Raw genomic sequence first — 12,961 nt, forward strand, 5'->3', positions numbered from 1 at the left:
GATCCTTGCCGAACTGTATAAGACTGTACCATCTGTCCACCTCAGTAAAAGCTACTTTAACCTGGCCTTGGACTATATTTGCCCCTGCCTAACCTAGAACTAGCGGTGCTACCTTTGGGTGGTTACATAGGCAAACCACACCCTGGCATCACAAACACTAAGAGGTTAACACCAACTACCCCTGGGCAACACCATCTGCCCCTGAACCTCGCCTCACACCCCGTGACTCACCACAGAATGTTGTGCATGTCTATTGCTCCATTCGTTCATCGCAGCTGCTGGACTTGCCCTTGTTCTATAAGCTGCACAGAAAATAAACGGAGACAAGCTTGTCGCTGTTCTTGGGATCATTGGGGGCCCCAGCAGTTGAATATTCAAACATCAGCTAGCTACTTCCTGTGCTGTGGATAGGGAATAGCTTCTTCAAATGGCAATACCCCTTTAAGTGGAAGATTTACAGTTGCATGTTGCCGATTATTATACTGTTAAATGTTCACGGAAAAGTGTTGCTTCAAGTGGCGTAAGGATTTGGCATAGGTGTGTTAGATTTACTTTTGCGCTGTGTAATTTTCTCATAGATGGCCTCTCCTGAGAATCCTATTTGCTTTCTAATTATGGAATCGTATTGTAAAAATATTTCTACCGTTCTGGAAAGCTCCATGGTTTTTTCTTCTGCTGCGACTAATTATCTGCCGCTAATAAGGAGAAACTCCGATCGTCTGAGCTCCCAGATACTCTCACAGCAAGAAGATCCTTCTCTGTGAGCGCGTGCCAATGAATATGTTCCCTGTTAATAGGGAATCCCCTCTGTTTCTCTCCTCTGGATGTAAGTATTATTATAGCCTGATTTATCTGATGAGCAAGTGGGTTTATTCCGTTTCCAGTGCAAGGCAGCGGGAATATGTTCTTTTGGTTGTCCTTATGTGTGGCCATAAGTTTGAATAGTAGAGTTTTAGAAAGATGAACCATATTGCTTATTGTGGAAAGGAATTAAAGGGTTTGTCCAAGATTAGGAAAACATGGTTACTTCTTCCAAAAGCAGCACCACGTCTCTCTGCAGGTTATGTGCAGTATAGCCTCAGTCACTTCTGTGGAACTAGACTGCGATACATGAAACAATCCATAAGCAGTTGTGGCGCTGTGTGTGAAAGTTGCCATCTAGTTCTATACAGACTAATGGTTTTTCTCCTTGTCAGAGTAGGGCAGATTCAGAGGCCTTTGAAGAGAGGGTATGGGGGTCATGTTTCTTCTTGAGAAGACTGCAAAGCTGTCATTGCATGTCTAATAGACCGGCCAGTGCTACCTGAGAGAAGAGCATGCAAATTAGCTCTCCACAAGGAACAACGTTGACTCTTGTGCTGTCAAATCCATAGAGAACATTCTGCATGGAAATTCCAAAGTGTAAATGGGGCCTTAGGCTTCCCCCATTACAGAGATTCTCGGTACTAGTGGCTGTACCTCATATGAAGGTCCGCATTAGTGAAAAGACAGCTGAGCCCATGATTTTTAGTGGAACCAGCCAATGGTCTAATGTTTATGGAGGCCTCCCAACTTGCCCTGCTAGATGACATTGAATAGGCTTTTTGGAATTTAACTGTTTTCCCGGAGATAAGGCTCCACCTGACAGCGGCTTACCCCTCCTTTCTTTCGTTACACATGGACGTTTGGGTTTGCTTGAACATGAGTGTGTATGTGTTGGGCAGATTGGGTGAGATAGTTGTCAACTGAATGAACACAAGGCCATCACCTATTGAAGGTGTATGGGTACGTCATAACATGGTCATTCAAGTGAACATGGCTATTGAAGTTTTCTACACGTGCTAGTTAGTAATGGTGAAGGAGAAGCAGAGTCGGTAGGGGTGCAGGCGGTTGGTAGGGGTGCAGGCGGTTGGTAGGGGTGCAGGCGGTTGGACTCCCACTGATCAGTTGCAATATCAATGTCTATTGTGAGAAAAAGGTTTTAATTCCTCCACAATACAAACAGTTATGGGTCCAAAAGAACAATGACATTTCATATGTGACACATTGTATGAAAAAATGTTAAGGCCAGTGGTTATGTTCATTTATAGAAAAAATAGGCATACATAGCGGTGCGGTGTTCCGGGACAGCAATACAATCCCCTGTTTGTCCATGAGCTCTGGAAGTGGGTGGCAGATGGCCTGGACCTCATATAACAAAGCAGCGAATAAAAGCAGACAGAATTTACCTAAAGCCGAGGAACTCTGATGAACGATGGCTAGGACAGCAAAGGCAGCTACATTTTGTGGACCTTACATTGTAAGTAGAACTATTTATTATACTTTTGTTAGGTAAATACAGGATATGTTGTATGCAATGTTATGTAATGTGCATTTAGCCCCACAGAAAGTGGCCAGTATTTTGACTCCTGTTGGTGTGCGGCAGAGATAGATAGCTGGTTCCTTCATGTGCGAAGACTGAAGCTATATGTTCATATCAAAAGTTGGGACTTTGTACAGGATGTAGTAAAAAGTTCCCTTGTTGCCAAAAGTAGTGCTGGTTGAGTAGCATAGAAATACTTGGGAGGTTACTAGGAAGGAAAATGTTGGTTAGGTGGTAGGCACAGTCATAAATGTCAAGTATGTAGTCAACCGGAGAGAGGAAGGACAAAAACTTGGAAGGTAGGCTGGCAAATATGCTACTTGCTCGTAAATTTTTTAGCAACCGTTCTATTAATGTTCATAGAAGTTATTAAGGATGTCCCAATACTGATACTGGACTAAATGTCTGATACCTGGCGGCGGGACTCCTGCCGGCAGGTATCATGGAGGTGGTCTGTGCATGCAACTGAACTATGCAGCCCGCTCAGCAGCTGAGCACGCGTCATAGCCTGGACCAGTGGCTAATGCTGGACATCACCGATCGCCGTGATGTCCGGCATTAACCCTTTACACGCCACAATCAAAGTTTATCACTCTGTCTAAATGTCCTGAGATTAACTGCGGGCTAGCTCAGTGATACTGATCAGGATCACCTCGGTGAAATAGTGGTGTCCAGATTAGCTGAGAGGATGACCGGAGGTCCCTTAATATGCTCCGTGCCATCAGATCGTCGCTCCTATACTGCAGCCAGCCATATCTGTACTTGTAATTGCTCTTTAAAAAAAAAATTGTATTGGGACATTCCTAGAAGTTTTTATAGCTGATCCACAATAAGAGTCAAACTTGGCTTGTGTAGTATGTGACTTGAACCCTTGGTCACTGACTGTGGGCTTTAGACTATAGCATATCACTGAGCTCTGTAGCTAGCTGATTTTCTTTAACAGTCCATAAATATTTGAAGTCGGCTAAACCTGCAAATTTTGACAGGGAAACCATGGAACGAGGGCATTCCCCATAAAAAGAAGGATCAGGTTGCTTGAAAATTATGTTCTGAGAAGAAGCATTTCAGTCCTATATATAATCTCAAACAAAACATTGTGGTATAAATTTTTTTATTTAAGTCCTGCCAAATATAGTTGATGTATTCTGCACAGAACATCATGTAGTCACGGGTGTTTGATCACTAATATTTACACATGTAAAGCTGAAGAATGATGGACCCAGTTCACATGTCACAATCCTTGTATCCTGTTGTGTAGATCTCGTATTTACACAGTGAACTGTAAACTAAACTTGGCCTGGTTGACAGTCGTTTTGCACTCATTATTATAGTCCATATTGGCTCTTAGTTATTGAACCTGTCCATACATGATCAATGACACCAGGAGAAAAATAAATACTTGAAAGGTTCTAAAAAACTATTCTTTCCCGACAGATCATTCATGGACGAAACATGTTTTGTTGACTGTTATCACTTGGAAAGAAGTAGGACGATTTCTAGATGACCACATTCTCCCATTGTTTGGTTAAAACAATTGTTTGTTGTTGAAGGTCACCCGATCCACAATCATTGTGGCTAAAATTGTCTGGTTGAATATTTCATATATGTGTTACTTACACCACCAAGATGACCATACTAACAACTTATACATACCTTGAATCATAGGCCATGTTCACACATTATATTTCTGTATATGTTAAAGGGGTACTCCGGTGCTTAGACATCTTATCCCCTATCCAAAGGATAGAGGATAAGATGCCTGATCGAGGGAGTCCCGCCGCTGGGGACCCCGGGATCTTGCACGCGGCACCCTGTTAGTAATCCGTTCCCGGAACGTGTTCGCTCCGGGTCTGATTACTGGCGACCACACGGCTGTCGGCATGTGACGTCACGCCCCCGCCCCCGCCCCCGTGTCACGTCACGCTCCGCCCCTCAATTCAAGCCTACGGGAGGGGGAGTGATAACTGATTACAAATGGGGTGCCATGTGCAAGATCCCGGGGGTCCCCAGCGGTGGGACTCCCGCGATCAGGCATCTTATCCCCTATCCTTTGGATAGGGGATGAGATGTCTAAGCACCGGAGTACCCCTTTAGGCGCCAAAATACATGGTGAAAAATGTAGGCTTGTTGTTTTCAGTTGGAATATGCGCAGAGGTTCACATATTTGCCAGAATTAGTTACCTTTAAACGATAGGCTTAGGGGCAGGGCAAATATGAGCTTTATAGTCATACCTATTGAACTTGGCATTAATACCTTTGAAATAAAGTTAAGGCCCAACTTCTGGGAAAATCATATATGTAAGATGGACCAGCACTATTTGGGCATCATTTACTACATATGCTACATACAGATCATTCCTGTACAAGTCCTTCATTCAAATGTTAAGTGGGAAGCAGATTTGGTTAGCACTTGAAATAAAGCAATGCCTAGAAGTCGTCTTCTACAAAAGCTACCACCCTACTGGGTGTCACAAATTGCTATTTTGTTCCTGCCTATTTCATGTAGTTCCTGTTTACCAGAATGACTACAAATGGATAGCACAGGCAATTTCATTATAAATATACTATTTCTGCTTGTGGCTGTAAGTCATGGTTCTTGATGTCTTCCAAGCTAGTATCCAAAGAGTTAAATGACAGAGAATGAAAAAATGGCACTTACCATGTATGGGAATTCCACAACAGGGGAGTGCCGTCTTTTCATTCTCTGTCATTGAAATGTTTATTATGGACATTTTAATATTAACAGAGCACCATGGTCCTAGAGGGTGGTGAAGGGTGCATTTCTCCAGCTAACTCTTTGCCTCCAATAAGTGTGTATAGAGTTCTATAACGCAGGTAGTTTCAGTATACACAGTATCCAAAAAGTCCTACGGGAGTCACATCTTTACATCTGTTGACTATTTCAGACTGCGTAACTTTTTTGTTTTCCTAGCTGCTAAACGTGTTGTACATGCTTAGAGGAAGCCTTGATACCCCTTCTAGGATAATCAAAATAACATATCATTAAGCTGGCCATGCACATTAGATGTTGGCCAAATCCACCAACATGTGCCACCATCTGCCAGAAGAGGGATTAGGCATAATGGGTGTGAATGTGCCCAATCTTTGGTCACCCTGAGAGACAAGTGTAGAAAAATCCCAGAGTATATGTTTATGGGTGATCAAGAAATATGTTAAGGGGAGGGTTTCTTCTGGAATGACACATGGATCTTATTGTATAAGCATATAGTTTATTTCTGTAAACAGTCCCATAACTTAAGTACAAAGGGAACACTTAAATAACACAATGTAACTCCAAGTCAATCACACTTCTGTGAAATCACACTGTCCACTCAGGAAGCAACACTGATTGACAATCAATTTCACATGCTGTTGTGCAAATGGAACAGACAACAGGTGGAAATTATAGGCAATTAGCAAGACACCCCCAATAAAGGAGTGGTTCTGCAGGGGGTGACCACAGACCACTTCTCAGTTCCTATGCTTTCTGGCTGATGTTTTGGTCACTTTTGAATGCTGGCAGTGCTTTCACTCTTGTGGTAGCATGAGACTGAGTCTACAACCCACGCAAGTGGCTCAGGTAGTGCAGCTCATCCAGAATGGCACATCAATGCGAGCTGTGGCAAGAAGATTTGCTGTGTCTGTCAGCGTAGTGTCCAGAGCATAGAGACACTACCAGGAGATGTGGAGGAGGCCGTAGGAGGGCAACAACCCAGCAGCAGGACTACTACCTACACCTTTGTTCAAGGAGGAGCACTGCCAGAGCCCTGCAAAATGACCTCCAGCAGGCCACAAATGTGAATGTGTCCACTCAAACGGTCAGAAACAGACTCCATGAGGGGGTGGTATGAGGGCCCGACGTCCACAGGTGGGGGTTGTGCTTACAGCCCAGCACTGTGCAGGACGTTTGGCGTTTGCCAAAGAACCCCAAGATTGGCCAATTCACCACTGGTGCCCTGTACTCTTCACAGATGAAAGCAGGTTCACACTGAGCACATGTGACGTCTAGAGACGCCGCAGAGAACGTTCTGCTGCCTGCAACATCCTCCAGCATGACCGGTTTGGCGGTGGATCAGTAATGGTGTTGGGTAGCATTTCTTTGGGGGGCCGCACAGCCCTCCATCTGCTTGCCAGAGGTGGCCTGACAGCCATTAGGTATCGAGATAAGATCCTCAGACCCCATGTGAGACCATATGCTGGTGCGGTTGGCCCTGGGTTCCTACTAATGCAAGACAATGCTAGACCTCATGTGGCTGGAATGTATCAGCCGTTCCTGCAAGAGGAAGGCATTGATGCTATGGACTGGCCCGCCCGTTCCCCAGGGGAGTTGTAGGGAGGTCATACGGGCACGTGGAGGCCACACGCACTATTGATGCTCATTTTGACTTGTTTTAAAGGACATTACATCAAAGTTGGATCAGCTTGTAGTGTGGTTTTCCACTTTGATTTTGAGTGTGACTCCATATCCAGACCTCCATGGGTTGATACATTTGATTTCCATTGATAATTTTTGTGTGATTTTGTGGTCAGCACATTCAACTATGTAAAGACAAAAGTATTTCAAACGGTTAGTTCATTCATTCAGATCTAAGATGTGTTATCTTAGTGTTCCATTTATTTGTTTGACCAGTGTATAAATCTTCTGAGTAGTCCTTACTGGGACCAAGCGATACAGCAACAAATCTACCAAAGTCAGAGTCCACCAAAAGATATTGCACTGGTGGCTCCACCTGAACATTCTGCTTTGCTCTACTCAGGCTATCCATAGCTGTGCCTCCCTCAACAACCTGCACTGTGATTGCTCCAATCAAGCCTGCTTTGCTCTCCTGCTTGGAGCAGTCACCTCTGGCACTTCACGTGGTTACACCGCACTGATAGTGAACTTGTCTTCTCCCAGGCAATGTAGTATTTGATGCTAGAAACAGCTGTCTCCCCTTTCGTTCTGATATCTGACCATATGACCCCAAGTTTAGGAAAAAAAACATTGTCTAGATGTGATAAGCTAATAGAGATGTACCCCAAGACATTGCCATTGCAGCTAAAGGTGGCTCCACAAAGTTTTGACTTGTGCCTATTAAAATTCACTGCACTGTCTCTTCATTATCGCATTATTTTTAAACTGTGATGCTTACACCTTCAGTTCCATGAAAATAGGCCTCTTACTAGCCAGCACAAAGCAAGGGGCAAAACCCCAAAACAGCTGTCTATCTTTTTTTTTTTTTTTCCTTCTGGAGAGTTCTCTGGCTTGGCATGCATTCCAAGTCAGTTTCCAAGACTCCTAGTTGGATTGAAACACTGACTTGAAGAGAGATTCCTGGAAAGGTGGAGTGAGAAATGCTTTCTTCCCCGAATTTTCATTGGAGCATTAATGGCCTATAAGTCTCCATTGCGTCTTTGACACACTCCTTAAAGGGGTACTTCGCTGCTAGACATCTTATCCCCTATCTGTCATACCCCTCCCATAGACCTAAATGGAGGGGGCGTGGCAGGTCACCACCACTGCCACCGGAATCTGACAATTTATTTTTTTTATTTATTTATTTTTTTCAGAACGCGGGGTGATGCGTGGAGATCCTAAGATGTCTAACAGCGGAGCACCCATTTAAGGAGAAACATAATCCCTTTAGTCCCACATAGCCATAGGAATGTTGTTTGAATCAAATGGTACAAGGACCCCTCCAAAAGACATTTTAATTCTAAATTGTCATGCAATAAAACAAGGAAAAGGTGTTTTTGTGTGTGTGTGTGCAAGGATCTGTATATAAATGTTTGGAAGTATGAAAGGTCGACCGTCAGATGTGTCAATTACCCTATTTGCCTATTAGGCGCCCTCCTGTGTATGGCTGCCCTATAAAGCTGCTTACGGATTAAGGTACGTTCACACTTACGCAGATTTGATGCTGCAGATTTCAATGTAAACTAAATGACTGAGCACAGCTTCTAATCTGCAGTTACAAATCCTGCGCAGATTTGAATCTGCGCAGGATCTTGTATGTGTGAACGTACCCTGAGGGTCTATTCCCACGTACAATATTCTGCGCAGGTTTCATGCACAGGATTTCAAGCTGTGTTCAGTCATTCAGTGTACATTGAGATCTGCAGCAGAAAATTCTGCACTCCAAATCTGCGCAGAATACTGTACGTGTGAATAGACCCTAAGAATGTGTATTTGAACAGTTCTGCCGTGCCCTTCTGTGCAGTCGTGATCTGCTGGTTTCAGCCTCCAGAGGAGGGGGCTCCTCGTCACGGTTTCCATATGTGATTACAAATGTGTAGAAATTGCCTCTTCAAGAGTATCTATTTTTACCAGCGCTAATCAGCAGTGTGTAGGTGTACAGAACAGGATGCCATAGCTGCGGAGGGCACAGAACATTCAGTGATGAATCGCTTAAGGCTTCAGGGTGACATTCACCTCCCGCTTTCATTATAATTATCCTACTTTTTTTTTTTTTTTTTTGCCATTTTCTCACTTATACTTATTCACATTTTAGTGCATTTAGTCATCAGTTCTGTTGCTACGTTTCTCCTTTATGAACAACAAGCTGGTGGGATCCTCAGCATTTGTTTGCTGCGGATGATTGCGCATGTGGGGATATGCAGGAGAATTTCTGTACATTAAGACGGGGAGCCCCCTTAGTGTGAAGCATCACAGTATGCACAATGGATTCTGATATGTAGGTAGGATTTAAAGGGCACTTACCCTTTTAATATGTCCTTTTTGTCTCATGATCATGGTGGCTCAGTGGTTACGCATTGTTGCCATTTAGTGACTGGGTTTGAATCTGACCATGGGTGATATCTGCATAGGGTTGTATGTTCTCCCTGTGTTAGTGTGTGATTCTTTAAGTTATGCTACAAGTTGGGAGGAAACAAGTTGGAATATAGATTGTGATCCCCAATGGGGACAGGTGTGAGTAATGACAAGCTCTGTACAGCGCTACAGAATAAGTTGGTGCTACAGAAATAAAATACTGTACTAACATTGACATCTTCTACTGAGACATGTCCTTGGAGTAGTACTATGTCTACAACTGTCATAGCTATTCTCACTGCTATTCTTCACTGATTGGAACAGAAAGGATGAGACACTTTAATTATTTTTTATTTTTTTTATAAATCTAGGCTAAGACTTGCACTATTGCTGCAATCATATCTGGGGTAGGGAGCAGTGCACACCTAGCCCCAACCATTGTCCCTACCTATTTAGGCAATTTACCCTAAATGGCTCCTAACTGGGTGACGATCCCTACCTTGGGTTAACTGCAGGGGTGTCAGGGAAGTCAGGCTGGGTTGGCAACACAGACCTAAAGGTACAATAATCAGCAGACATAGGGTTTACCAGTAACAAGGTTAAAGGGGTTATCCACATAAGGTAATTTTAGTACTTAACTGTCAGACAGTACCTGCCTGCCAGGTCATGGTTCGGAAGGATTCATGCTTGTCTTGGAGCTAAATGGCTATGTTGCCAGAGGGCCTCTAGCTGTTGCAAAACTACAATTCACTGCAGAATGATCTCCGCTCCACCCATTGAAGCAGACAGGCTCCCTGTCATCACCTGACTAGTGAAATAATGTCTTGGGCTGCACTGCAACCTGGGAAAACCTGAGATGACAGTAATTTTGTATGCTGTAATAAAATAAACATTGTGGCAAAGATCACATAAGCATTGCAAGACCACCTTTAAACGCAGGTACAGGCACTAACTGTACACCCCTTGAAGGTCAGAAACAGAGTGCAGGGCAGTACACAAACATGAGCAACAACAATGTCAGGTCAAACAAAGGTCAAACCAGAAAAGTAGTGAAGTACAAGGTCAGCAGGCAAAGGAATGGTCAGGTCACAAGCTGAGGTCTGGATACACAGGTCACAGTAGATACAGCAAATGGTAATGCTAGTTTGGGTAAAAACCATTAAGGCTATGTTCACATGGTGGAATGTCCACACTGAGAATATTTGTGCGGACATAACCCCCCCCCCCCCCCCCAGACTGCTCGGAAATGCGCAATCTCATAGACTGTAACGCGTTCTCATGCGGACTCTAAAGAATAGGACTACAGAATCAGGATTTCTGCAGAAACCTCTTCCACTTTGTGCACAGTGAAACAGAATCCTATTGGAATCAATGAGACTCTACTGCAGGGGAAAGTCCTTGTAGAATTCTTGTGCGGAAATACCGCCATGTGAACATGGCCTAACACAGACAAGCACTGAAGACACTACTGCAATTTAAAGAAACCACAACCGGGGAGGTATGAGAACCAGTGCTACAATTGATTGGCCCGGTGCTCATACCTCCTGATAGACCGGGCTGGTTGCGTCACAGAATGATGAGTGTCTCTGTGCGGCACAGGACCATCGTCAAGACCAGTGATGCTGCCACGTATAACGAGACAAGAGTGGAGGCAGCACTGAAGTAAAGAGTGGAGTGACAGTGGAGCATTAGTGTTGGTGGTCCATCCAGCCAAGACAAATATACATGTTGATGAATGAATCTTTATGATAACGGTATATGGATATACCTAAAGCCACACCTGAAAGGGACATTGCAATGAAGCATAGATTGTTAAAATTGGGATACAGACCAATGCAGTTATTGCAAGAATATCATACACACAACCAGATAATTGTGCGAACATTTGGTGTCTACAAAAGCATTTAAAGCTATTTAAAAAATCCTTGCAGTAGCAATGACACTGGTCCAAAACTTTTCTACAGTTTATAGGTGCTCTTAGTGCTTTTTGTTTTGTATTCCTTGCCTTAAAGCGGACCTATCAGCAGGAAAACTTATGTAAATAGGCTACATAGGGCTAGTCTTGTTTATTTTTATTTCAATACTACTCCTCATTAATGAGATATAAGCCCTTTTGTTAATATTTAAATTAGTGCCCAGGAGGTGTTTCCCAGCATGCCAAAAACCCAGGTAAGTCCAGTCCATGTCATCTGTATCTCATCACAGGCAAACTAAGTAGGTGGATGCAAATGGGCCATGGGGAGATGATAAAGAATAGATTTGCCTGGTTCTTGCCATGCTGGGATAAACATATTTATACTAAGATAGACTAGTTATCTTTTTCTGCTGACAATCAATGTTCTATGCTAGGGAACACCCCCTGGGCACTTGAGCCTAATTTGTATAATATAAATGCCTATATTTCACCTATGAAGGACACTATTGAAATAAAAGGTATGCCCAGAATAATGGTGACTGGTCCTATCTAGTCATTAGTTTTACGCCCCTGTTGAGGTCCGCTTTAGTGGATCCTGAATAAAGCAATTAGATTATTTGGAGATTGCTTGATACTGAACGGTTTTCTGAAAATCGTAGTGCGGTGCCGATTGTTTGTACATTTCAACAAATGATAGTCTTGGTTAAAGTTGTGCAATTTCATCAATCTTAATCTAATGTGTATAGACACTTTTATGCTATTACCCTAGGTCCTCCCAGGCACCGGGGCTTGGTTGTGACTGCTACATTTTGGACCCCTATAACTGTACAGCTTCTTTAAAGGGAATATGCCACCATTTTATTTTTTTAATAAATTAAATTATTCTGTCAAGAAAAAGCATTTTATGTATGTATTTAGTTTTAGGACAATGCCGTTTTGTTATTTATTAATCAAGTGTGTACTAGGGGTTGCCATTACTGTAGCCTATTTGTGGTGTGTATTTGTGGTGTGTCACTTCACCTACACAGTTGCTTTATGGAAGGCATAGGGCATAAGAAAGTTAAGATTGAGAGTGTCTCATAGAAAAGCATTGACTGCTTACTGCACATGTGCATAGCACAGGCTAGGTAGAATGAAAGGGGGAGCCAGCTCCATTTTATTGAAGTCCCTGAGGAGCAGTGACCTATCAAGAGACATCTAGTCTGTTCTTTACCACTCTTAAGACACCAACAAAGCGGTGACAGTGGAATTGAAAAAAGGACACAACACCCCCCTCTCCCCATCTCCTTTTGCACATAGACAGAGGAGGATGGTAGACTGGCAAGGTCTAATTTTCAACAGCCAGACAAGTTGCTTGCTTTTACCAAATTCCTCATGTTGGCTCCCCCTGCTGGTCAACAGTGGGAGATATGACAAGTTATTAAATTTTTCATATTTTGTGACAAGTAAATAAAAAAAATGTTTTTCAAAAATATTTTAAAAATGTGAAATTATTTAACCTCTATAAAAAAAAAATAATAATAAAAAAAAAAAACATTTTGGTGACACATTCCCTTTAAAAGATTTAGGCATGACCTTGCTATTTTAGTCTGTTTGACTAGTTGTTATATTCATATAGTGTGTGTGTGTGTGTGTGTGTGTGTGTGTGATCCACTAATAATTTACAATTACGAGAACATTTCATCTTAAAATAACTCAAATATGTCATGGTCATTGACCCTTCCACTTCTGTCAAGGGATAATAAAAAAACAAGAAAAAAAAAACAACCCATAGATGTATTTTTGAATGAGAACTCCTGTTGGTTCTCATTCCAGATACAGATGGAAACAATTCTATTTAGGCTAGGTTCACGTTGATTGGCTCCTCTGACACAGAATCCATCAAAAAAAAAAAAAAGACAAAAACACATGAAGTATTTTTATTTTTTTTTGGCCAGCAAAATGACAGACACAA

General features: G+C 42.7%; 1 protein-coding gene across 6 annotated transcripts in view; it reads left to right on the forward strand.

Annotated features, from left to right (window-relative positions):
- The window catches only part of KLHL17 (kelch like family member 17), a 52,269-nt gene that overhangs the window by 19,053 nt on the left and 20,255 nt on the right, over nucleotides 1-12,961 (forward strand). For 2 of the 6 annotated variants that reach the window (XM_056543796.1, XM_056543797.1), the window contains one exon: nucleotides 2,070-2,278. The exons of the other annotated variants lie outside the window; for them this stretch is intronic. In XM_056543796.1, coding sequence (XP_056399771.1) covers nucleotides 2,234-2,278 — 45 coding nt within the window. In that variant the 5' untranslated portion in view covers nucleotides 2,070-2,233. The remainder of the gene's footprint in view (nucleotides 1-2,069; nucleotides 2,279-12,961) is intronic. 6 annotated transcript variants of the gene reach the window in all.

This window comes from Hyla sarda, chromosome 10 (assembly GCF_029499605.1).
Source record: "Hyla sarda isolate aHylSar1 chromosome 10, aHylSar1.hap1, whole genome shotgun sequence".
Taxonomy (NCBI): Eukaryota; Metazoa; Chordata; class Amphibia; order Anura; family Hylidae; genus Hyla; species Hyla sarda.